This window comes from Sarcophilus harrisii, chromosome 3 (assembly GCF_902635505.1).
Source record: "Sarcophilus harrisii chromosome 3, mSarHar1.11, whole genome shotgun sequence".
NCBI classification, from domain to species: Eukaryota; Metazoa; Chordata; class Mammalia; order Dasyuromorphia; family Dasyuridae; genus Sarcophilus; species Sarcophilus harrisii.
The window spans coordinates 226,424,605-226,451,631 of NC_045428.1; the positions used below are offsets into that span (position 1 = coordinate 226,424,605).

At 35.7% G+C, this 27,027-nt stretch overlaps 1 protein-coding gene and 1 pseudogene across 3 annotated transcripts in view; one reads left to right on the forward strand and one right to left on the reverse strand.

Annotated features, from left to right (window-relative positions):
* The first annotated feature begins 5,988 nt into the window (after positions 1 to 5,988).
* LOC100922119 lies at positions 5,989 to 8,123 on the forward strand (annotated as a pseudogene).
* An 11,831-nt stretch (positions 8,124 to 19,954) lies between these two features.
* KIAA1211L (KIAA1211 like) overlaps positions 19,955 to 27,027 on the reverse strand; it is a 228,764-nt gene continuing 221,691 nt past the window's right edge. For 2 of the 3 annotated variants that reach the window (XM_031959121.1, XM_031959119.1), the window contains exon 10: positions 19,955 to 26,984. In XM_031959121.1, the coding sequence (XP_031814981.1) occupies positions 26,842 to 26,984 (143 nt within the window). In that variant the 3' untranslated portion in view covers positions 19,955 to 26,841. The remainder of the gene's footprint in view (positions 26,985 to 27,027) is intronic. The other variant, XM_031959120.1, reaches the window with a different exon arrangement.

Genomic DNA, 27,027 nt, shown 5'->3' on the forward strand with positions numbered 1-27,027 from the left:
GAGGGAGATCTTTAATTAGATGTAAGGAAAAACTTCTTAACCAGTGAGAACTGTCCAAAAGTGAAATGGGATGTTTCAGAGGTGGTGGGAGTATCTGAAAGATGCTTTATTGAGGACTGGAATACCTCTTCAGGTATAGGATTTTTCTAAATGAGATTCTCTGAGATGAGATGATATTCCTTTTCTGAGCTTTCAATTTTCTTCTTTATAAAACATGGAGATAATGCTTGTATTGTATGCTTCATAGGGTTATCACAGGGGGAAAATATTCATAAATATCAAAGTGCTGTGTAATTATGGATTATTATTACTGGACTATATTTAGACAGAAAGATTAACTATTCTGTAATCAGAAACACTCTATGGAATAAAATTTGAAAAATAGGAAAGTATAATAAGATAAAAAAAAACTGATTGCATTTGAAATGGACCCAGACTGCTGTGCTTTCAGTGCTTTCAGAGTTGTGTCTACTTTTAATTCTTCCTTCCCTTGTGCTGTCAGGTTTTTTCCCTTCTCTCTCTAAGCAGTTTTAGGTGGGTTCATTAATTAAAAATGTGTAAACCATATATTTTTTAATAAATATTAATTTCAGAAGTTCTATAGTGTGATGGATATCTTCAGAAAAATTTTGAAAACAGAAAATAAAGATGGACATAGCAAGATCAAGGGTTAATCAATGGTCAATTCATTGGTAATTATGTAATTAGTGCTTTAAGGCCTCCAGCTTATTAGGCACTCTACACCCACCTCTAGGATTTATGTATAGGAGGATATGGATAAGCATTATAAAAAAAACAGGTGATCATGGATGGATTGCTGCATTATTAGAGCTAATTCCTACAACACCGCAAACTGAGATCATACATCCATTAAAATGTTAAAATGAGATAGATACATACAAAATAATATTTTTGGATTTCTCCCCTCACCAGTATGAATATTGCCAACTGCCTTGAGAGGAAGTGTAAATCAGTGGTGTCAATCTAAAACAGAAACCCTGCTGGCCACATGTTGACTTAGAAAACAACACATTAGCATTATTGATGTTGTATTATGTTTTTATTTTATTTTTAATTTCCCAATTACATTTTAATCTAGTTAAGTGCACTCTGAAGTCTTGCTGCCCACAAAGGCAGAGTCTTCTGTATGAGGAAACCATATAGTTTACCAACCAAATCTGGTCAGTCATCTCTTTTTTGTAGGGTCATGAGCTAAGAATTTTTTTTTACTTTTTTAAGCAAAAATTTTGATCTCTAATAGAGGCATGGGTATGGTGCAGCAGCAAGTGCTGCGATACTCCAGTTTTTAAATTTTTAATAAAGTTCTGTTGTATTTGAAAATATAAAAGTCACTTTAGCTCCATTGAATTTGACAGTTCTTTAATTAGGGGTCAATAAAGTTGAGTTAGGAAATGGATTCTCCACCATCTATCTCTTGAGTAATACATCTCTAGGTAAGCATATATACATAAAAATAACAATGAGCCTCATCCAAATTCTTCCCCTGAAGCCTCTCTGTGATATAGGGGTTCTCCAGAGTTTAGCCAGTGATAACTGTGTAGTATAATGGGTAAGAGCACTAAACCTGGGGATAAGAAGACCTGAGTTCAAATACTGCTGTAGACATTTACCAACTACATTACCTTGGATAATTCAATTAACTTCTCATTTTCCTCAATTGAAAAATGGAAATAACAGGAACACTTACCTCACAGAATTATTGTGAGAATCAAGCACAATATTTGTAAAGAGCTTAGCACAATATCCTTTGATCCAGCAGTGTTACTAACTGGGCTTATATCCCAAAGAGATTTTAAAGAAGAGAAAGGGACCTGTATGTGCAAGAATATTTGTGGCAGCCCTCTTTGTAATGGCCAGAAACTGGAAACTGAGTGGATGCCCATCAATTGGAGAATGGCCGAATAAATTGTGGTATATGATTATTATGGAATATTATTGATCTATAAGAAATGACCAACAGGATGATTTCAGAAAGGCCTGGAGAGACTTACACGAACTGATGCTGAGTGAAATGAGCAGGTCCAGGAGATCATTATATACTTCAACAATACTATATGATGATCAATTCTGATGGGGTGGCCCTCTTCAACAATGAAGATTAACCAAATCAGTTCCAATAGAGCAAGAATGAACTGAACCAGCTACCCCCAGGGAAAGAACTCTGGGAGATGACTAAAAACCATTACATAGAATTCCCAGTCCCTCTGTTTTTGTCTGCCTGCATTTTTGATTTCCTTCACAGGCTAATTGTACACTATTTCAGAGTCCAATTCTTTTTGTACAGCAAAATAATGGTTTGGACTTGTATACTTATTTTGTATTTAATTTATACTTTAACATATTTAACATGTATTGGTCAACCTGCCATCTAGGGGAGGGGGTGAGGGGAAGGAGGGGAAAATTTGGAACAAAAGATTTGGCAATTGTCAATGCTATAAAATTACCCATGCATATACCTTGTAAATAAAAAGCTATAATAAAAAAGAAAAAAAAAAGAAAAATGAGAAAAAAGAAAAAAAAAAGAGCTTAGCACATAGTAGGCATTTCATGTTGTTTTGCTGTTGCTTTTTGTACTTCATTCTCATAGAGGACCACGATATCAGGGAGTTCATGCTGTGACAAGTAAGTTGGATTTAAGTGAGGGAGAGCTGTGCAAAGTCACCTGTCTCACTTTTCCCTTCAGAGCCATTTGGGTCCAGTGACAAGATATAGATCACAAGGTCAGATCAGTTACCTGACTCATTGAAAAGGCTTTGAATAAAATACCTGTGATAGAAATAATACCCATTTGTGGTCAGTGGATAATCCTACTTATTAAACTCAGAGTTATTTATTAGTAAAGGACTGGCCAGATTCTGATGATTAATCTCCCTGGCCACAGAAAATCATTAAATCTGTCTTCTCTTAGCCATGAAGGAATAGAAAGGTGGAGATCTTCCAGTGGGAAGAACTCTAGATGACATTAAAAATTTTTTCATAGTGTATTTAAGGGGAAGGATTCTGAATTTGGAAGCTGAGGGCTTGGATTCAGTTCTCCTTACTAGCTGTGTAATAAGTCACTTAATTTTTCCAAATTTCTCAGTTTTCTCATCTAAATTACAGATGAAGGAAGGACATATAAGTAGAGGCTAAATGATAAGACTTCTCTGGTTCCTTCTAGCTCTTGATTCTATACTATGTTAATGAAAATAATCATTCATGTTACTAATAATAGAATCTTCCACTAGCATAGCACAGGACTTTTTAAACTTTTTTTACTTGTGACTCCATTTCATCTGAGAAATTTTTCAATGGTCCTGGGCATATAGGTATATAAAATAATTATACAAATCAAACATTTACTAATAATAAATTATAATTTCATGACCTCCATATTCAGTTACATGACCCCAGATGGGGTTGCAACCCACAGTTTAAGAAGCTTTGGTGTAACACTTCAAAGTTTCCTAGAGTCCTTTCATCACAATCATAGAATCATATGTTTAGAATTAGAAAGAGATCTTAGAAATTAATTACCTAACCCAAATCCCATCCTGTTAATTTTATAAATGAGGAAATTAAGACTCAGGGAAGCTAAATGACTTTAGTGCTCAAGATCAAATCTAATTTGATAATTAATAATTAAACTTAATAATTAGCACAATTTAAGTTGAAGAACAAAGATCTGAACCCAATTCCTCTTCTTTAAAAACCAGTGTTCTTTCCTTTGCAAACCAAATTATTAGTCACCAGATTGGGAAAGATGGCCAGATTTCAGGTATGATGAGGAGTAGGAGAAAGTGAGTCATTCTAAATAAGTTCATCTTCAGGATTTTTTTTCATTTCTCCTAATATAATTCAAGGAAACCCATATTCCATCTGCTCTCCATCCCCTTCCATCATTCAGATATGAGGGTAGGAGCTATCAGCTTTCTACAGAATTCTTATAGGCACAACCAATTGGTTTCTCATCTCTGATGTCATTGACAGGTAGCTGCAAGTGAGGGTGGGTTGAGTAACTATGAGGCTGGAAGTTTCTAGCATGGAAGATTTCATTAGAAATCATTTCAGAAAACTGATAGGAAATGGGAGGGCTGCATACCTGGCACAGAAGTGTCCTGTCCAACAGGAACCTTGTGGATCTCACAATCCAGTCTCACCAAATCTAGACTTTTTTTTTTGTTAGCATAGAGCACTATGTGTACCTTCCCAGGAATTTTGTGGGGAAATGGAAATAGTGGAGTTCTCAATGTTTCATACATCCTGTCTTTGAGTACTTTTTGAGAATACTAGGAGCACTTGAAGCCAGAAATACTTGCAGCCAAGAACCACAAATTGAGCCACTGGCTCCAATCAATGATTCTCTCTGTCTTGCATGAAGTTTACATTCAGTCTCTGCAAAAAGAAATGTAGCAGCAGAGAATCTTTTCTCTGTAGCTAAGGAACAAGCCTGGAGGCATGGAAAATAAAGGAAGTTTAATTCAATTTGTTCATTTAATGATTATTTTCAATTATTCATCACTGGTAATAATATCAAAATAATGAGGGTTATTGTTTTTGTGGTGTTTAGATGCTCAAGAACAAAGAGCAACACTGAAATGCAAAGTAAAATTTAGTTATGAGTTTCTCTGCTTCTCCTGAACATCTTCCTGGTCATAATATTAATCTAAAGCTGCAAAATGCTAAATAAAGTCCTTCATGATAGTCTCCCTTGTATAACTTCAAAATCTAATATAAGAATAAACCATTGAGAAACATTAATGAATTAAATTATAACTAAATAATTTAAGCTATGATGAATAAATAATTATAGCAATAAACAGGGACAAACCAAGTTTATCCTGGTATCCAAAGGAACAAAGAAAAAACACAAAGGCAATATATGCCCACTAAAAGAAGGTAGGGGTAATACTACTGACATTGAGAATTAATTAATCAATCAATAAACATTTATTAAGCACTTAGTTTGTGTTGTATACTGTGCTGAGAATGTAGTAGAAAGAACAGTAGCCTAGGAGTTAGGAGTCTTGGGATCTAGTTGTTTGGTCCTTTTGGCAATTAGATGTGTGCTATTGGTCAAGTCATTTGACTTTCGTCAAGTCGTTTAACTTTCTTTCTGGACTTTGTTGAATGCAGTTCCCCTGGTCCCATGGTTGTAGCAGATTTGAATCAGTTGGAGGCAATCTGGTAATATCTCTGGATATTCCTAGTTGCTGCACCTGGAGCCTCTTGTTCTGACCAGATGTTACTATTCCCCAAGCCTCTCCAGCCTTTTCTGCAAACTTTTGGTTGTTATGCAAAACAACTTATGCAACAGATTCATCAGATTATGCCTTCCAAGAAATTCTCTTCCTACTGAAATATATTTAAACTCTGCCCCTTTTGCCCTTCCTGAGCCCCTCCAGTACTTTGGTGCTGTGTGGTATCTAGAATTGCAATTCCTTTTCCTTGATTAAAGATTCTTTTGTTGTTTTTCTGGTAGTTCTCTTTACTTTGGGTGGAAATTTCTTGAATCACAAATGGGATTTGAATATCCCTACTTGGTCAGCCACCATATAAAACCTTGGATACCCAGTACCATGGGTTTTGCACTCCCTCTTTTTCAGATGAGTTCCTGGTTCATTGAAAGTTTGTTAAATGATTCATGGACCACTCTGACAGGTCCCTCCAAGAGGATGGCTCTGGCTACATGGATCATATATTGCATAACAGGCAACATTTAAACAAAGGGGACTGGAGGAATAGTGGGATGCAGAGAGCGAGGGTATGATCATGAGTGTCGGAGTATGGGTACCTCTCTCCTAATGCTCTGCTGATCTCACCAGGTTTTCCCCTCACCTGTCCCTTCCCTTCTTAACCCCTGGCAATGCTGCCAGGACCCATCAAGTCCAAGAAGGTTCATCTCCATTTCTTGCTGCTGCTCAGGGCTGTTGCTTCCCATCAGGAGCCAAAACTGCTTTGAAGAAAAATGCCTGAAAGTGTTACATCATGAGAACTATTAGGCAAAAGAGAGAAAGAAAAATCACAGAAACTTAAGAGTATAATTTATCACAGAGGGAAGAGAAGGAATTGGAAAGACAATTATTAATTGTGGTAAGAGAGGATGATGGAAAATTCTATTAGTGGAACCATTGGCCTCTGCACTGAATTTTTTACTTCAACCTACTGTGCTGTTTTATATGAAAATGATTTATGATTTTCTAATATTAAGGAAGTAGAGTGAGAAATATCTTTTGTTGTTGTTGTTGAGGCAATTGGGGTTAAGTGACTTGCCCAGAGTCACACATCCAGGAAGTGTTAAGTGTTTGAGATCACATTTGAACTCAGGTCCTCCTGACTTGAGGGCTGATACTCTATCCACTGCACCACCTAGCTACCCCTTGGAGTGAGAAATATCATTCAAAATAGCTAGCAAAAAATGCAAGCTATTTTACTCTTATTAGCAACAAATGCTGCAGGCTCAGACTATCATGAAGGGTTCCCATGGATTGATATATAATAATAAAACTGAGATAATGAGAACCATTAACATCCTCAATTGAATAAATATTTACCTAAAGGTTTTTCTCAGTGTTTTATTAAAAAGTTCCATCTATATAGATATATTTGGATTCTGCTTATTTTTATATTTACTATTTATTTGAACTCCAAGCCATATTGTATGTCACAGTGCTTTATGTAACCAGCTGGCTCCTTAGTGAAACATGGTTGTCAGGGCTGTTAGCAGCTTTTTGGTTTGTTATAAATAGAAAAGATACTACAAGAGTAGAGTTCACCATTCCTTTGAGAAAGAAACGGATGCTGTCATTTTTCACACGTCAGCAGCAATTACATATTTACTTAGAGCACATTTATAGTCATTTTGTGAAAAGCTGATTCTTTTTGCAGAATTTAACTATTCTCTTTAATATGATATGATAATTTAATCAATTCATGATACAGATAAAACAATTCATTTTATTCATATTTTTTAAACATGCTTCCTACAACAAAGGTTACACAGCCATATGTTGCATAAGTGGCAAGTATATTGTTGGTCTATGTCCTTCAGTTCTTTAATCTTAGTTCATTGCTTATAAATTTTTTAACACCGGTTTTAACACCGGTTTTAACACCGAAAAATCAGGAAACTATTCGCTTCCTTACTCCATCTTTTTGTGAGTTCTGATGCTTTAAAATTTGTTTAGAGTCATTATTTAAAGGTATTTGGAGGTGTTTGGGGGAGAACTTGGGCAAGTCCCTGTTTTGACGCTGCCATCTTCTGAAGATTCCCTTAATACACCAGTTAGCTCTGGAACCATGTTTGACAGTTCTTCTCAATAGATTTATTAAACAATTTCTTAAAATTTGATGGACACATATTTAAATTTCTGAAAGCAAAATTTGGGTTTGGAGCAACAAAGGATTTTAATGCAAATTGGTATCTATATGAAGAAGCTTTTAGTCTCTCTCCTTTAATACACTTGAAAAACTCTCACATACTTTATTCTTTTCTGCATCCTAATATCCATTAGGGTGTTATAGTGGCTGTTGTTGTTGTTCTTCAGGAATCATTGATTCTACTAATGTGCAGTCAGTTCATGAATGATAAGGGAAAATGTACAGTTGTACTGAAACCTGCAACAGTCTACAATCTAATGCATTCTATTCTGTTTGCATCTTTGACATTTAGTATCATGAGAATGGAGTATCTTTGAACATTACATATGTGTGTGTTTTGCATCATTTGACTTATGCAGCAGTGACATTTAAAAGCAGAAGTTGCTTTTAAAATGATACAACTCTATACATCAAAGAGGTTGAAAATCATGAGGTATTCAATACCAAGATTAATACTCATCTATCTTTTCTATAGTTCTGGCCAGGAATGATGGCAAAGCCATCAGAGTTAAGAGAATTCTATGACCCAGACATAGTGGAACTGATGAACTATTAAGTCAAACACTCCCAGGAAGGCTGTATTTGCTGAAAGCATACCATTGTTAGCCAGAGTCAAGCTGTGCACTGGGAGGACCTTAACCAATCATCCATACTTTTTGAAGGGATTGAGAATGGTAACAAAAGAGATTTATTAAAAATATGCAAAGAGATCACCTGAGGAAATCAAAGAATTTTACCTATAGTTTGTTGTTGTGAGGTTAATAAAGTTTACATGAATATTGATATTTTCGAAGGCATTTTACAAAAAATGTCCTTTTCTTTTTCTCTAACTTTTCCCATTGGTGTTCATTGCCTTGAGTGTGAACAACTTTCTAACAACGATCTGGAACTTTGTTATTTGAGTTGTTTTCAATCAGATGGGAATACTGAGACTGCTTAGAATTGGAAACATTTTATAAACTGAATTAAGTTACTTTGCAACAAAATTAGTGAATAATATCTTTTCAACTTCATTATTACATGCTTTTGAACTATCCTATACACTTATAATTGTGTGGCAGTTAAAAATAGTTTATGGTTGTTCTCCTTTTCTGTAAACTTTACAGATGTTTCAAATTTTCAAGTTCTTAGCATTCAAATATTTTCATGATTGTTTTAATTTGACACTTTTTCATTGATATGTGCTGGATCTAAGATTTTGGTAAAATATAATATTTTTATTAAAAATATAGTTTTAAACTATTAGGACCAGAAGAATATTACAAATTAAGAATCTTAGCTTTTAGAGTGTTAGAAAAGTATGTATAGGGAGACTTTTGTTTCATAATAGGATATGCAAGTAGAATTTGTTTTATTACTTTCTGGTATTTTTGTTTTTGCTTTAAAATATGTTTATATTATTTTAATATTTTTCCTTTCATTAATATTATTTTCATTTTTAGGTTTATGAACTTTAGTAACCTGTGTTCTGTTTTTGGCTTTTGTATCTTTTTATAGCTTAATATCTATCTACCTTTTTAGATATTGTCTTAATTATGACACTATTATAGTATTTTTAGGCAAACTGCATTTTCTTACTAAGTATAACATGTTAGGTTTAACCTTAATGTGTGATGTCTTACATTATCCTCTGACTCCAAGACAAGGTTTTGCAGTGTATAGAATATCTCAATGCTTCCCCTGGTTAGTGACTTTTGACCAAAAACAGGGAATATTGAATACAGTTATCAGAAGGAGTTACCAATTCCATTAGACTTGTGATGGAGAGAGCCATCTGCACACAGAGAGAGGGGCTGGGGGGCTGAGTATGGATCACAACATAGTATTTTCACCTTTTTTTGTTGTTGTTTGCTTGCTTCCTGTTTTCTTTCTCATTTTTCCCCTTCTGATCTGTTTTTCTTGTGCAGCAAGATAAATGTGAAAATATGGTGTAGAAGAATTGCACATGTTTAACATATATTGGATTACTTGCTCTCTAAGAGAGGGGGTGAGAGGAAGGGAGGGAGAAACATTTGAAACACAAGGTTTTGCAAGAGTGAATGTTAAAAAACATCTTTGCATATATATATATTTTTATTTAATAGCCTTTTATTTACAGGTTATATGTATGGTTAACTTTACAGCATTGACAATTGCCAAACCTCTTGTTCCAATTTTTCACCTCTTATCCCCCCCCACCCCCTCCCCCAGATGGCAGGATGACCAGTAGATGTTAAATATATTAAAATATAAATTAGATACACAATAAGTATTCATGACCAAACCATTATTTTGCTGTACAAATAGAATCAATCTCTGAAATATTGTACAATTAGCTTGTGAAGGAAATCAAAAATGCAGGTGGGCAAAAATATAGGGATTGGGAATTCAATGTAATGGTTTTTAGTCATCTCCCAGAGTTCTTTCGCTGGGCGTAGCTGGTTCAGTTCATTACTGCTCCATTGGAAATGATTTGATTGATCTCATTGCTGAGGATGGCCAGGTCCATCAGAACTGGTCATCATCTAGTATTATTGTTGAAGTATATGATGATCTCTTGGCCCTGCTCCTTTCACTCAGCATCAGTTTGTGTAAGTCTCTCCAGGCCTTTCTGAAATCATCCTGTTGGTCATTTCTAACAGAACAATAATATTCCATAATATTCATATACCACAATTTATTCAGCCATTCTTCAACTGATGGGCATCCACTCAGTTTCCAGTTTCTAGCCACTACTTTGCATATATTTTGAAAATAACTATTATTTTTTAAAAAAAGGGACTACATGACCCTGACACCTGGTCCCATGGTGGGAGCAGGTTCAAATCAGTTGGAGCTAGTCTGGAAATATCTCTTGAAACTCCTGGTTGCTGCACCTGGAGCCTGCTGTTCTGACCAGATGTCACCATTCCCTAAAGCTTCTCCAACCTTCTCTATGGACTTTTGGTTGTTATGTAAAACAATTTATGTAACAGATTTATCAAGCTGTGCCTTCCATGAGATTTCCTTCCTGCTGAAGTATATTTAAACCTTGCCCTTTCGGTCCCTACTTTGGTGCTACGTGGCATCTTTTCTTTAACCAAAAACCTTTGAGATTGCTCCTTTGGTAGTCCTCTTTATTTCAGATTGACCACCCAAATTTCCTTGTGGGTAAAATGAGGAGTTAAAGTTAAAAGATCCCTAAGCCTTCTTCCTACTGTAGATGCTAAAATTCTATTTAAAGACTCCTTTCATTTTCTCTTAAAAATTTTTTTACAGAAGCTAAAAAATCCCTTCTGATATGGGAGGAGGATTGCAAAATTGTAAAGATCTTTTTGTTTTGAAACCACTAAACTCTGTTTTCATTTTTAATAAGTGGTAATCATGGATAGCTGCTTTGTTTTCTTAAATCACTCAACACTCAGGCCCTATACTTTGATATGTTTAAAAGTATATAAATCTTTCAAAACATCCATGATTTTATATGTATGGATGTTCTCTCTCCCACAGAAATTTTAGTTCCTCCATTTGTAAGCTTATTGATTTCATTTTTGTCTCTGTATTTCTAGAAACTAGAACAATGGTAGGCATGTGGAAAATTCTTGTTGATTAATTTACTGATTCAGTAGTGAGTGGTCTTCATGATTTGTGATTTTTAAAAAATCATTTAGTAGTCAGCATTCTAAAAGTGATGATTCAGCTAAATTATTCACCCCATTACCTGCTAAAACTTATGGACATATATATACCTTTCCATCTATCCTGTAGCAGTTTTCTTTAATTTGTTGTCTCCTCCAATTAGAGTGTGAGTTCTACTTGGGCAGGGACTGTATTGCTTTTTCAATTTGTATACTCAAAGCATTCTGCTTGACACATAGTGTGTTAAAAATGCTTCTTTTTCCCCTTCCTTCCTCAGCATCCACAGCCATCAGTCCCAGATCCAAAGCCTTTCCAGTTTAGTAGGCAGTATGATCTTTCAGAGTTTGCAGTTTGTGGGCATGCCCTATGAGAACATATGGGTATCAAAGTAAGATTTTTAATGAAGGAGATTTGATATAAAATAAGAAAATGAGATTTTGCTGAAAAAACAAACCAAACAGAAGACATGATTTTAAAGTGTGGGGTTAATGACTTCCAGGTCAAGTCATTTACTTATTCTTATCTGATTGGCTGCAGGGTTTAAGCTGAGACAAGGTTTTAAATGTTTCAGTGCCAACTGAGGATTTCATGTAAAAAAAGAGTTGATCTGTCTGAACATTAGTTTTGTTTGTTTTTAGGTGTTTTGGGGCCCCAGACTTATAAAGATTCTGCTGGCATGGGGTTTTACTTATTTGATATTTGAGATCAAAGATTCTGCCCACAAAGACTGGTTTCAATGATAGGTAAATCTAGCCAGTTTGACCTCTGTAGGATAGGGAAAGGGTGACTTGATCGCCATGGCCAATTTCATAGTCATCTCCTCATTTTTCTCCTCCCCTTTGACTCTGCTACCTCAAAACAAGAAGCATGTTTTTAAATTCCTGTTTTCTGAAGTCTACAATCTCATTGACTCTCAATCATAGAGTTTCGGAGTTGGGAAACATCTCAGAGGTTATATAGCCGAAAATTTACCCAAATCACGTCCCTGTACTATATAATATCTCCAACAAGTGGTTTTATGTATAAAGGTTACAAATAGAGTATATTGGATCTTTTGTCCTACCTAGCTCAATTTCTCCCTCATTACTCTTGGATAGTATGAACTTAGGTGCTTAGAGAGGCACAGGAAGGCTTTCAAGGACTTGCCAAGGTATCATTTATTCCTAGAACACCCTCTGCTCCTTGCAGCTGCCCAAGTTCCTTTCCTGACATCATTCATGCATCCCCTGAAATCCTATCATCTTCCCCAAACCTTTCAACTCCACCCTGTGTAAACATGTAACTCCCAGTTTTGCTTTCCACTCCCACCACGCTAAATACATTTTCCTCTTGTGCATTTCAGTGTTTCTTTTAAATGCATATTTGTTCAGGATTTGGCGACTTCCTTACTTTACCATTAATACATCTATTTGTCTTTGTCAGCACTGTCAACTTTTGATTATGGTCTTCAGAACAGGATAGAAACAATGACTAGATTACTTTGAACTGCACATAGCACATGAAAAAGACACAATAAATGCATCTGATGATTTTAACAGTAAAAAGCCTGCTTTTTCAGAGGCAAGAAAGAGCCTTTCTTTATCCTTAATTTACTGTCAAGGCTTAAATTAGATTGGGAGTACAATTAGGTTGAGGATCAATAGCAGTAAGTTTTGTTGGAAACAAATACCCTCAAAAATATCCTGTTTGATGAAAAGAATAAATTTTTCTCTTAACTTTTATTTCTGTTTTAATTTCTTCATTACTCCAGGAGGATGAAAGTCATATACCATCTTCAACAAGGAGGTTAAAAAAAAACCCACCTTGCTCCTCTCCTAAGACAAGCAGCTCATGTGGCTAACAAATTGATCTCAGGACCCCAATAGTAGCAGGGATAGCTAAGCCTGATTGGAAGGGTTTCTGGTTATACACATTATCCTTTCTGTTATCCTCTGAAGTTGGGTGATTACAAGGTTGGGAAGAGCCCAAGGTAGACTAGTACACAGCTGGGAAGTAGACCAGCTTAACCACTACATTGCTTCCTCCTGTTCAGGCCTGCAAGGCAGAATGCAATTATTTTCTCCTCACTTCCATGTAAACAGCTGGCTCTCTCCAGCCTCCCTGTGTATTTTTTGGCCTGTTTTTGATGAAGGAGTTATTAAAATACAAGCATATCTTGTTAGAAACCTGGCTCATTGTTACATGGATTTGTGCATGTTGTGGGTTAAATCAGACCCCTGGAAATATAATTCAATACAGCTTCAACTGGATAAAATATGCATGACCTAAAATGTAGGTATTAATCCTATCCCCAGATATCAGCATTACAAAAAAACAGCTTACAGGATGTACTGCAATGTTTCCCTCCAATAGTCAAATGGGAGCTTTTATCATCTTTCTTCACTTCAAGTCTCTCCTTGAACAAATGGAAATTATTTCTAGGTCAAAGCATGAAGATGAGTTTGTGCAATTGCTTTATAAAGCAGAAGTCATTGCATCAGACTCCCAGAGTCTGTCCCATTTGTCCACCCCCCCCCCCCAACCCTTGAACTCATCCTGAGAACATTTGTTATTATCATCTGCATTTCATAAATCTGATTCTGGAATAATGGGAAAGGTAACCCAACCCAACACTCTCCACAGAGTCATTTCTGAATAAAACTTGTGAACAAGGTACACGAAATATTTATTGTGTTCTTCTGTACAATAGTAAAAATCATTGTGGGCTAGTTCTTTTCAGAGAATCCAGTGTAGAGATGAAGAAAAGGTTATTTTACAGTCTTACAAATACATATGCCAAATAGTGTACACTGTGTCTCAACTGTTCACACTCTTTAGCATCCTAAAAACATAATTCACTATCTGCCACTAATATAAATTAGCTAGAGAGTGAGCTTCAGAAGTTTAACTTTGTCATTAAACAGGAAGTAAAGTAGAGGCAATTTAACCAAGACGATGAAACTATGCTTTATAGAAAAAGAATGAAATGGCCCATTATCTATTTATATTCTCCTCTCCTAAAATTTAAGTAATATTCTCAGTGACATCTTTATGCTGTATATACAGAGGCCACAAATAAACACGGGGGGTGGGGGTGGGGGGGTGAAAAAATCCATCTTTACAACAATAACCATTGCAGCCAGCTGAGACTGAAAGGGGCCATTTAATCAATTATGTTGCTTGAGAAATGGCATAATAAATCTGCAGCCAGGCTTTTCCTACAGGAAATGGGAAATACAAATCAAAGGGCTTAGATAATTCATATCTTTAATTTACCTCGGGATTTATGAAAGAATTCAATTAATCAAAGGAAGCTTTCCATTGTGTTGCATTAGGGTATTCATAGGGAGTGTGAATCCTAATGCAAGTTTTGGAACAGAGGGATCATAGTTTGTGTATGTTTGCAAAGTAGCTTTTGCCAAACTAATTTAGTACTGTGTGCCAGGTGCTGTGATAAGCATTGGGGATACAAAGATGAGAGAGAGAAAGAAAGAGAGAGACAGAGAGAGAGAGAGAGAGAGACAAAGAGAGAGGGGGGGAGGGGGAAGAGGGAGGAGAGGAAGAAAGAAGAAAGGGAAGGAAGGAGAAAAGAAAGAGAATGAAAGAGGAAGAGAAAGAAAAGAAGAAACGAAGAAGGAAGGGAAGGAAGAAGAGAAAAAGGGAACAAAAAATAAGGAGAAGAAAGGAAGGAAGGAAAGAAGGAAAGAATTCTTTGCTCTCAAAGAGTTTACATTATAATAGTTTGAAATATATCACAAGAACAAGAAGATTATGTGATGATCAATTGTGATAAATTTGGCTTTTTTCAAAATGAAGTGATTCAGGCCAATTCCAATAGACTTGTGATAGAGAAAGCAATCTGCATCTAAAAAGAAGGACTATGGGATTGAATGGAGATCACAACATCATATTTTCACCCTTTTTGTTGTTTGTTTGTTTGCTTTTTTTTTCTTTCTTATTTTTTTCCTTTTTGATCTGATTTTTTGATAAATATGGAAATATATTTAGAAGAATTGCACATGTTTAACCTAGATTGAATTATTTGCTGTCTAGGGGAGAGGGAAGGGGGAGAGGAAGGGAGAAAAATATGGATTAGGATGTTTTGCAGGGATGAATGATGAAAACTATCTTTGCATGTATTTTGAAAATAAAAAGCTATTAATTTTTTTAAAAAAAGGAAATATAATACATCATGCTGCTGGTCTAAAGATCTGGAGGTAGAAAATACCTACTCAGAGGGTGGAAAATGTATGTGCATGTATGTGTGTGTGTGTGTGTGTGTGTGTGTGTGTGTCTGTCTGTATGTATGTATGTGTATCAAAGCAATTGAGAGAAAATTAGAGTTGATTCCATTTTCACAGAACAAATGTTGTTTAGTTGCATATTACTCTTCATGACCTCATTTGGGGTCTTCTTGGCAGAGATACTGGAGTGATTTGCCATTTCCTTCTCCAGCATGTTTTACAGATGAAAAACTGAAACAAACAGGATAAAATGACTTGCCCAGCATCTCACAGCTTGTAAATGCCTTGAGACAGTATTTGTACTTAGGAAGATGAGTCTTCTGGACTTCAGACCCAACATCTATCCACTTTAGCCCACTACAGTGGGTTACTTTAGTCCAGGGTGGTAAATGCCTTCTTTCAGGTAACAGGTAACAAATAAATACTGCAATTATGCAGTATTTTTGATACCATTATCATTTCATATTTTAGGAAGGAAATGTGAGTATAGGAATTTTCTCACAGTAATTGTATATGCACTATGAAGACACCAAAGATACATGGTGCAGAGTTTTAGAAGTGTTGGTATAGTGCCTAAGGAAAGGGTTAGTTAGGAATCTTGATCACCAGTGGATTTTTGCACCCTCCTTTAAGCAAACACAAACAGGGATGGTTTTTTTGGAGAACAATGAACAAACATAGGCTGACAGGGAGGGAGGGAGACAGCTCCAATTTATTATTTGTTTTCTTCTTAAATTTTATAAATTCACTCACATGGTTTCTCTATCACCACAGTAGATATATTACAAAAAAAAAATCAAACAAGCTGCTCCACAACTTAAAATGCAACTCATGGAACACTGAGAATCAAGATTTTCACATGAACCAGATCAAAAACACAACTGTGACCACAATGTTTGGAAGACCAAGAGAAACTGTAGGTGCGAAGTGAGAAATTCTGAGCTCACAAAAAATACAAAGAAGACACAATTATGCAATTTTTTCACAATTAAAAAACAAAACTGTTAGTGTAAAGGAGCTTTTTTAAGTCTATCTTTACCTAAGCATTGGTGATCATGGGAGGGTGTAAAATTATCTTTTGCATCATGCATGTGATTTCTACTTCTGGTTTGATTTGGATTCAGAAAGATCCAAGTTCTTAGAACTCATTTAAAAATAAATGTTAAAAATTGTTTTTACATGTAATTGGAGAAAAATAAATAATTTTTTAAAAGGCCTGGGTTCAAATATGATCTTGGTCACTTTTTATCTGTGGGACCTCAGGCAAATCACTAAATCCCTCTGGGAGTACAGTATAGAAAGCCCTGGGCTCCAAGTCAAAAAGACCAGAGTTCAAATTTGATTTCAGACTTGTACTAGTTATGTAACTCTGAGCAAATCATTTAGACACTGTTTCCCTCAATTTCTTCTTCCGTAAAATGGGGGACAATAATAGCACCTACCTCTCAGGGCTATTTTGAGGTTCATCAAATGAGATAAAATTTATAAAGTGCTTAGCACAGTACCTAGCACAGAGAAGGCACTTAAAAATTCTTATTTCCTTTATTTCTTCCTCCCTTCATCAAATGAAGAAGTTGGATTAGATAGATTCTAAGATCCCTTTGAAAACTATATCAATAATTTTATGAGCATATTATATCTAGCTTAGCCCCTTGTGACAATCAGTCAAATTTTCCCAGTTCAGCAGATACACTACTAACTCCTTCATAGTACTGAGTAGTTAATTAGAGGAGTTAAAAGTCTCCTTCAACTTTATCTTGTTTCCAAGAGAGATTCTTGGGAAAATCTGGCTCAGAAAATATCCAATCAAGCAATCAAAATCTGTTATCTCAAAACTGGAGACTGTTCTATCTGCTTAGTCTAAACTATGTAACTTAAAATTAGATACAAGATAATATGACTGAACACAAAGGCACTCTTGTAGGATGATTACACTTCTTCCTTATACAGTGAAACATTATATTTTCATGTCCTCTTTTTTGCTTCCTTAGCATAAAAAGTGATCTACTATACAGACTCACAAAGAAAAATGAAAAATTGATGCCAAAAAAATTAACATTATTCCTTTGAATCTTCCTATGATATGAACAATTAAGCTTAGGAACCAAGTCAGGAAACTTTCTCAAGCAGTAAATTGCAGAAAGGATATTGATTTGCATTGACAGAGATTAATTTCCCCACTAAGAATTCCTTACACCAATGAAATGTAAGTAGTGCTTTAAAAAAAATCTACTAAAAATACCTGTACAAGGTGGGGAGGATATAGTTGAGAAGAGAACCAACTTTAAGGAGATATAGTTGATTATTGGCTCTACTTTGCTTTTTCAAAAGAAAACAAAATGACGCACATTGAATTGCTTTCACAGGTGTGCACACACAGCCGTACTCATGTATCTACATTAGGAGGACAGATCTAATGCCAGGAGGGCAATTAGAAGTGGTCTAGTCCAACTCATTTATATTTACAAGTGAACAACAGGAGGCCCAAAGTGGTGAAATGCCTTGTTTCAGGTATTATAGATAATGTCAGATAAAGGATTTGAGATAAATCCATTTGACTCCAAATCCAGCATTCTTTCCATTGCATCAATATATTTCTAACTAGAATTTAGGAGTGGGATTAGGCAGCATTTGGGCTTTTCCCTGCCCTTTTTCTTCTTCATTTGACAGGCTACCAGAGAGTTTACCTGTGCAAATCAGCTAGAGTAAATAGCCTAAATTTTTTGTTCTAGGATTGAGAGGAAGCATTTGCTTTGGTTTAGGGCTATATTATAGTCAAAATCAGATTGTGGAGTTTCATCAATGAGCAAAAATATATTTACCCTGAAGTTTAGAGAATCTGATTGTGTCAACTACTGATCATTATTTCAATATGTACACAAAAAGAAATAAAAACAAGTTCAGGCTTTTGCACACCTCAGTATATACTTCAAATGGCTTTAACCTTGAACTCTGGACTAAGGACATGTCTAAGTACAAGAGAACTTTCATTCTTGCAAATATCAGCTAATATATATATATATATATATATATATATATATATATATATATATATTTGCTACTAACATTATTTTCATACATATTTCCATATGCAATTTAGAGAAGCTTTCCTGGTTTGTCTTTTGGTTCCAGCATCTCCAAAGTAATTTTTTTTCAACCTAAAATTCAGTTTTCCATGACAAGATACAATGAAAATCAGTTTTTATTTTATATCTTGTACAATAATTAAGAGAAAAAAAATTAAAATAAACTGAGATGGGTCTGAGAAAATAGAAATTGTAAATAACAATTCTACAATCAAATAATAAAATAGTGTGAGAAATGATAGAATTTAAAGACCAAAACACTCCAAACTGTGAATGGGTAAAGTATGGAAGATAAATAATGTTTACTGAAAGGAGTTTAAATTTACTATGAAAAATGACCCTAGTTGAGGTCAGATACAGAGCAATGGTTAAAAAGAATGTTTAAAGGGATAGTCTAGAGGCATTAATACACTTTGGAAAGGGGCCTTTTAACTGTCAAAAAACTTTGTTGAAGTTTCTAAGCTGAAAGATTTAAGAAAACCTAAGTGGCATACTATGTACTCACCTATATAGAAGAGAGAACAGGATCATTTCCTCAATTCTGAAATCTGAATTTTTTTTTAGTCCTTTCTGGGTTGAAAGTCATTTTGGTATAGTGTGGAGAGTTGGTCTCAAATTCAGAAAGATCTAATTTCAAACCCTACCTTGAACACATACTGGCTGTGTGATTTTGGGCTAATCAATTAGTCAAATGTCTTAGTATCTAAGGCAATTTTTCATTGACAGAGGAAGCTTCCCCTATACCAGCAAAATCATGAGTCTGAACCATAAGTGCCATAAACATTAAGCAATAATGGCTTATTTTCCTCTACTATAAGATGAAGAGTTAAAAGAGATAATTTCTAAGGTCCTTTCCAACCCTAAACCCATTATCTTCCTTAATAATAGAAATACAATATTCCATATACTGAAGGTTGCTGCATCTTTAAATAGGTCTGCACAAAATGTGTCATGATTTATAATATAAGTAAATATCAATCAATAAACATTTATTAAGCGCCTACTATGTGCCAGGCACTGTGCTAAGTGCAGAGGACATAAAAAGAGGCAAAAGATAGGGTCTGCCCTCAAAGAATTTACAATCTAATGGGAGAAACAACGTGTGAGCAAATATATACTTAGAAAGCTATAGACAGGATAAACAGGAAATGATTAAAAGAGGGAAAGCATTGGAATTAAGAGGGATTAAGGAAGGTTTTCAGTAAGAATTGAGAATTTTATATGGGACTTATATGGGATTTCAGGGTGATCAATAGCCAGATCAGAGTAGGGAGAATGTTCCAGGGATGGGGGACAGACAAAGAAAATGCCCAGAGCAGAGAGATGGAGTGTCATTTGTGACATAGCCAGGAAACCAGTGTTACTGGATTAAAAAGAGTATATATTTGGGAATAGGAATATAATATAAGAAGACTAAAAAGGTAGGAGGGGGTAGGTTATAAAGAACTTTGAATGTCACATAGAATTTTATATGTGCCCCTGGAAGCAATAGGGAGCCACTGGAGCAAGGAAAATGATATGATTAGACCTGCATTTTAGAAAAATCACTTTAGTGGTTGAATAGAAGATGGATTGGATCACTTGTAGCAGGCAGACCCACCAGCAGGCTATTGCAATAATTCTATCCCTTCTTAGCTATCTCTCTTTTAATAAACTTTAGTCCTTCTGCACAATAAAAGTCTATAAAAAAACATACCAAGTTAGACCACAACAAACAGGGCAAAGGATGGGAGTGTAAGAAGGTGTGATTTAACTGCTAAAAGAGCCTTTTTTTTCTTTTAAAGATCTAGTTGAAGACTTGTGTACAGTAGATGCCCTGTCTTGAAGAATTCTCAGAACATAGTAAAAGATGTCTCCATCCCTCTTGGTAGAAATCTTCATGGTTAAAATTTGCTGACCCCTATGGACCTGAATCATGCAATATCACCAAGACAAGATAGTCTGTAATTACCTGGAAGGTAAACAAGCTATTTGAAATCAAGAGAAAAAAGAAAAATGCACAGGGAATCAGCAAATTGGGAATTAAAAAAAAAAAAAAAAAAAAACAACTCCAAAATTGCAAAAGTCAAAGCTTAGAAAGACCAAATCCAAGCAGCTCATCCCATTTCTTGAGAACTCCAATTGCTAGCAACTGTTCCTTAACATTAGCCAACACTTCCCTTCCAACACCTCTGACCCACATTGGTCATAGTTCCACTCCAGGAGAGCTATTCTAAAACACATTGGAACTCTTTAACATGAAAGCCCTTTTAAGTATTTGAAGATAATTCTCTTTTTTCCTCCACTTTCCTATGCCATCTTTTTTTTTCAGCTTTAACATCTTCAGTTCTTTCAGTTGGTTCATCATTAAGTAGCAGTGTATTCATACACTCATTCATTCATTTATTTAGATTATTTAGATTTCCTAGGTGAATGAGGAGATCTTTCCCTCATTCTTATTTATTCACTGAATGGGTGCAGCCTCAGTCAAACTGAGACCTGTTGAAGACCTTACATATTTCAAACAGAGCCATCTGCAGTCATCTTGATCTATCTTGCCCCTGGCCCCAGATAATTCTGGAAGGGAAAATGAGGCAAGGGACCTTGCACAGCCCTCCCTCACTTAAATCCAATTCACTTGCACATCATGGCATCACCTCCCCAGTGTCATGGTCCTCTTCAGAAAGAAGGGCAAACAACAGCTGTGTATTCAAGGAACTGGAGCTGGTGAGACAAAGTGAAAGCCTCTCTGCCCTCAAGGGCAGACATTTTATATTCCATCTTTATTCCAGTATCCCTCCATTGCATGAGGATTCCAGTTTGTCAGTTTCTCTCCAAAAATGTGGCAGCTAGAATTGAACAGGGCAGATGTCATCTCAAAAGGGCAGACTCTAGGGAGGTTACCATCTGCCTCACTCTGCATGGGATACTTTGTGGGACATCATGGTACACTGCTGATGTTTCTACTGGCATTTTCATGTGAACTGCTTTCAACCCTTTGACCTTAGAGAATATGACCTTTGGTTCTGTTGTAACAGGAAACTCCCCAGTAAGAAAATATCAGATCAAAACCTTTTTTTTTAGAAACTAAACAAATCTAGGGCATCTGCCTGGGACACTAGGAGATCAGATGACTTCACCGGCTCAGTCTACCAATATATGTCAGAAGCAGTACTTTAAGCCACATCTTCCTGATTTTTATTTCAATTGGCTATGAATCATTTTGTTCAAATTTTTCCCCCTTGAGTTCATGTAAAAGAAAATTAGTCTATCTTTATTCAATTTCATTTTATTAGCTTTAGCTCAGTATTTTTTTCAAGCCTAGTGTTTTTGCAATATCTTTTTGGATGATAATCATGTCATTGAACATATTAACCAGCTCTTCTAGCTTTAATCAACGAAGCTGAAACATGTGCCCACAAAAATGGCTCTATGTAGGCTACATCATGGAAAAAAAAATCTTGAACTCACTAGATCCCACTTCACTAGCTTCTACAAGTTCTTCATTAATGCCCCTATTCCAGGCTGACACTGGGCAATGTACTAATTAACACCCTTTGAATCTTGTTGTTCAACTAGTTTAGAAAGCATTTAACTCTCTTTTCCAAGCTCACTTTATAATGATTTGCTTAAGTCCACATCATATCTATGACATTTCCCTGTTCTTTTGTGATTGTTTAATAGTTTTAGTTGTGATCAACTCTTCACAACCCCATTTAGGATTTTCTTGGCAAAGACACTAAGGGTGGTTTGCCATTTGCTTCTCCAGCTCACTTTACAGATGAGGAAACAGGTAAAAAGGATGAAGTGATTTGCCCAAAGACACACAGTTAGTGTTTGTGACTGGTTTTGAATTCAGGTACCCCCAATTCCAGGGCTGTCTTCTATCTATTGAGTCACCTAGTTGACCATTCTCAGTTTTATCTGTGTATTAACCCTAGCAAGAATGTAAGCTTGAGGGCAAAGAGGCTTTCATTTTTGTCTTTGTATCACCAATACAGTTCCTTGAATACACTGCTACTTAATGCAATGTTTGCTGATTAATTGATAACAAAAAGAGGTTAGACATAAATTGTTAATGAAAAACCCACTGAGTCTTGGTGTTTTACTGCTTCCATTTTTAGGTGGCAAAATGAATAGAGTGCTAGATCTGGAGTTAGGAAAACTTGATTTCCACTTCAACTTCAGACACTTAATAGTTGTGTGATCCTGTGCAAGTCACATTTTCCTGGATTGTAACATGAAGATAATAATAACTAACTTGTGGGATAGTTATGAGCACCAAATATTTGCAGAATGCTTTGTAAACCTTCAAGTGTTATGTAAATGCTAGCTATTGCCATGAACAGACATCAAATGCATTTATCTACAGTAAATCTTTACCCTTTTGAAAACCAGGAAGTTTGCCAGTCTCTAGCTCTCTGTTATCTGTTATCTGTTTTAGTCTACTGTTGTAATCTATTCAAACTTGGTTGGTATTTTGAAATGCAATTGATTTGGATTGATGACTTAAACTCATGCAATTCAAACTTCTCTTATGATCTGTTCATTCATCTAGATTTTCTTCAACTCCCCTTTTCCTCCCCCTCCATTCTCTAGCTTGAGAATCATTCTTCTTGAAAGAGGGCAGCTAGGTAGTGCAAATGACAAGAGTGCTGAGTCTAAAGTCAGGACCACCTTACTGAGTTCAAACCCTACTTCAGATATTAATTGTGTGATTCTGGGTAAATCACTTTACCCTGTTTACCTCCATTTCTTCATTTTTAAATGAGCTGGAGAAGGAAATGGCAAACCACTTCAATATTATTGTCAAAAAAAAACCCCAAGTGGGTTCATGAAGCGTCAGAAATAACAACAACTTCTTAACAGAGAAGAAAGAAGCAGAGGTTTAATTGTGGTTTTTTTGCTTCATCTGTTTTAAACTTTCTATTTAGCTTAGATCATTGACCTATCTCTCATTTCTTCTTTACTTTTTTTCCAACTTATGCATTTTTCTTTTTAAAAAATTTCAAACAATAGTTTATTTTTCAAATACATGAAAAGGTAGTTTTCAACATTTGTTTTTGTTAAGGCTTTGTTACACATTTTTCTAAAGCCCTTTTTGTTAGCCCTTAGCATTTTTGATAGCCCCAGTTCACAAAAAAGTTCTGGATACTCATTGCAGGCAGGCCTATGACACTTTCATATTCATTCTTGGATATGTGCTCTCCTTCCATCTTTTGAATATGACCCTTTAAAACCTTGCCTCAGTTGAGAGTTTCCCATAATCTAGATCAGTAAGACTTCCTCTTTCTGAAAGCATAACATATTTACAAAATACTTTACAATCATCCTGATTACTCAGCTCCCTTCATGAAGTAGGGTTACCTACCACAGCTTTCTCAATATGAGACCATCAGTAAAAGCACTGATGGTCACCATGCAGCAATGGCTAAGGAGAAATACAGGAAGAGCCTGGCTCAATACTAGCTACTTTTTCCAAAATTCAAGTGCTAGTGAAAGTGGGTAGGGAGAGAGGGAAAGAATAGTTTAAAGTTACTCCAATTTCCATTTTCATTGATGTAATCATTTGAAAAAGGAGCCATGGCCCATGCTGGCAAGAATTGCAGATGTAAATTAGAAGTGATAGACATTTACTTGATGTCACAGAGAATGCATTGGTATTTTGAGAAAGATCTGTACTGCCTCAATATAATACTGCATATAGTATCCTCTCCTGATAATAAACAAACCAAGGTAAAGAAAAACCAAATACAGCATTCACACTTGGCTAAGACATGCATAAGAAGGTGAACCCACCTAGCAATGATTCAGATGTGACTGTAACTGGATAGCAACTGGAGCCCAATTTCATGGTATTAGGTATTTGAATCAATGAGTATTGTACACAAGGGACAACATTTCAAAGGTGAGAATAGGTAGGATAATTAAAACCACATGCAGTATTCTAGATACTCAGGAATCTTAAGTCAGTGCTCTATACACTACTAAATGTTTTTAAGAAGTCCCAAAATAGGCAAGACAGGCCTAAGCAAACATTATTAAGCACTTGATTTTTCTCATGACCCTCATGGTCAGTGGGGTATCATCCTAGCCAATGGGTGAGGACCTTGATGCAGCTTTGATGTAAAATAGGCATTTCAGGCACTCAGTTAACTCGATTCCCAGGGTTTGTTTTTTTTTTTTTTTCTTTTCAAATAAACTGCTGCTTTCTACCCATATTCCCCCTCATGTTGAACTTCTTCAACTGATTTCTTTAACCCAAGTATTGAACTTTATCCTTGCCTCTGTTACATTTTATCTTATGGGTGATCTTTGGTTTACTAACTGTTCCAACCTGTTAAAACTCAAAACTCAGTTCTGACATCTAATGTACGAACTGTGCCTTCCAGTTTCTTGTTATCTGCCAGTTTTGTGTCATTCATATGTTGGACAATTAGGTACTACCCTTTTCAAATACTAGGCAGGATCCTAGGCTGCTCATAAGTAAGTAGAAGGGGTTTTGAAGCTGAAAAGGACCTTAGTGAACCTCTAATTAACTCTCTAATTTATAGATTATAAAACAGTCCCAGGGTAAATGACTTTTCTAAGATCTAGAGGTAGTAAAAGAAGCAAAACCATGAATGATATGAATGCAGGTCCTCTGACTCCATATTCTGGTCTCTTTCAACTATATAACACTGCCATCTCACTATGTATCTTGCAACCATTTATATTTCAAGCTATAATGGCAGGGGCCATAAAGCCATAGTGACTTTTGTCTAAACCTAGCCTGGTATATTAACTAAAAGGAAAAGGTTTTAGATACCAGCACGCATTTAATTCTTTTAATATCCTGAAGGGTTAATGCACTTTCCCTAACCTCCCAATTCAGGCTCAGGAAAGGATTTAGACAACAGGGAGAATGAAGTCCAGTACTGAGATGCAGAGATTATTAGCAAGCTCAAAATAGGTCATGTTCTACCTTTTACATTCTGTTCTGCTAATAGGAGGAACCACGATGCAAGTGTTAATGGACAATGGTTTTCTCAGATGAAAAAGAAAAGTGTGTATCTTAAAGCTTTGCATAATCATTTAAGTAGCATTCCCACAAGAGTCACACCTCATTATAGTATCAGGTATTTCTTATTTTGAGCTTATTTAAGGCAGACCAGCTTAATTTTACTTTGTAATCTCAGGGGCTGGGGGAAAAAGAATTATTCATGAAGATTCAAATACAATAAAGATAGACAGCCTTAGGGTACAAATAAATTCAAACTGTAATACATGAAGAGATTGCTCTGATCCCAATGGCAGGGTGTCCCTAGCTGGCTGCAGAGATTGTCCTGTTCAAAGAAAAGGCTTTGGAAATGTACCTTGAAAAAATACATATATACATATAGATTATAATACATGGACACAATTCTGAGACTAATGCTATTTGTCCTCTCTTTCCTTGGCTCATGATGTACTCTGTTATCCAAATGAAGTAGAAATAGCCATAGCTCATTCTGGGTATTGTATTTATGACCTGGGTTTTGGTAGAAATGTTTGTGCATAATGATGAATTAGAATATAGCTAATATTCTCTCTCTCTCACAGAAAAAACATCTTTTCAATATGTTAATTTAAACTGACTAGGTTATTTTCCTGATTGTTTCTGCCCCTCCAAAAAAAAAAAAAAAGCATCTGTTTTATACATTAAATGGACCTGTATTTATAATTAGCCCAGACACTACTGAAAACCAGAACATTTACTATTTAACAGAGGCTGTTTCATTGCTTCATTAAATGGATTGTTTTTTAGTCCTGCAATGATTAAGGACACTCACATCAGGTGGAAAACATCTTTAAAAATTTTCTTATTTATAGTTTCCAAATCGAGGACATTTTCTGGGTGTCTCCCTCTGTTTGTCTCTATCTGTCTCTCTGTCTTTCTGCCTCATTGTTTCTGTCTCTCTGTCTCTCTCTCTCTCTCTGTGTGTCTCTCTTTTTCTCTCTCTCCCTCTCTGCTATTATTTCAATGTGAAATAAATTAGTTCACATCTTCTGCTCGGTTCCAAAGTCAATGTCAATCTTGGTCATAAACATGGACAAGAGCACATGTGACCCTCTGATCAGGGGATATCCAAAGGCTGGTCCTCAGAAGGAAAGGCATATTCATGATATTCAGGAAACCATTTCTATTCCAGTCTTGCAAAGAAGTCTAATTTCCTAGCACACATTTCACTTGAGACAGCCTGCTCTTCCCTCAAGCAGCAGAGTCTATATTACAAAAGAAATTTAAGTTTAAAAAAAACAAAAACAAACACACTTGTTCCTATTGGCCCATAAGAAATGGTATCTGGATGACTTCCCAGGTGTGTCATTCCAAGTATTTATCACTTCAAAGATTTTGGTAAACTCTGGCCCAAGATTACAGTCATTTCATTGACCTCCCTTTTACTGCACATTTACCCCACTTCTAACTTGATGATAAAATCACTCTCAGTTTTCATAGATCCTGTGCCATAACTTAACTAGCAGTTCCATTAAGTGGGTTATTAACTTGTCAAAGCAGTGAAAAAAAATTTTTTTTAAATCAGCTATGAGTCAACCTATTTTATAATCTGGGGCATGTCACTCCAGGCTTGAGACTTCTTTTTGGCAAGTTCCATCCAGGATGGCTGATCTACGCTGGAATAACTGGCCCTCTTTAGCTGGTTTAGTTCTTTTTCAGTCATCACTGGAGCTTGAGCTGCTGGGAAAGAAAAGAAAAATACACTGAGTGGGAAGCTTGCCAA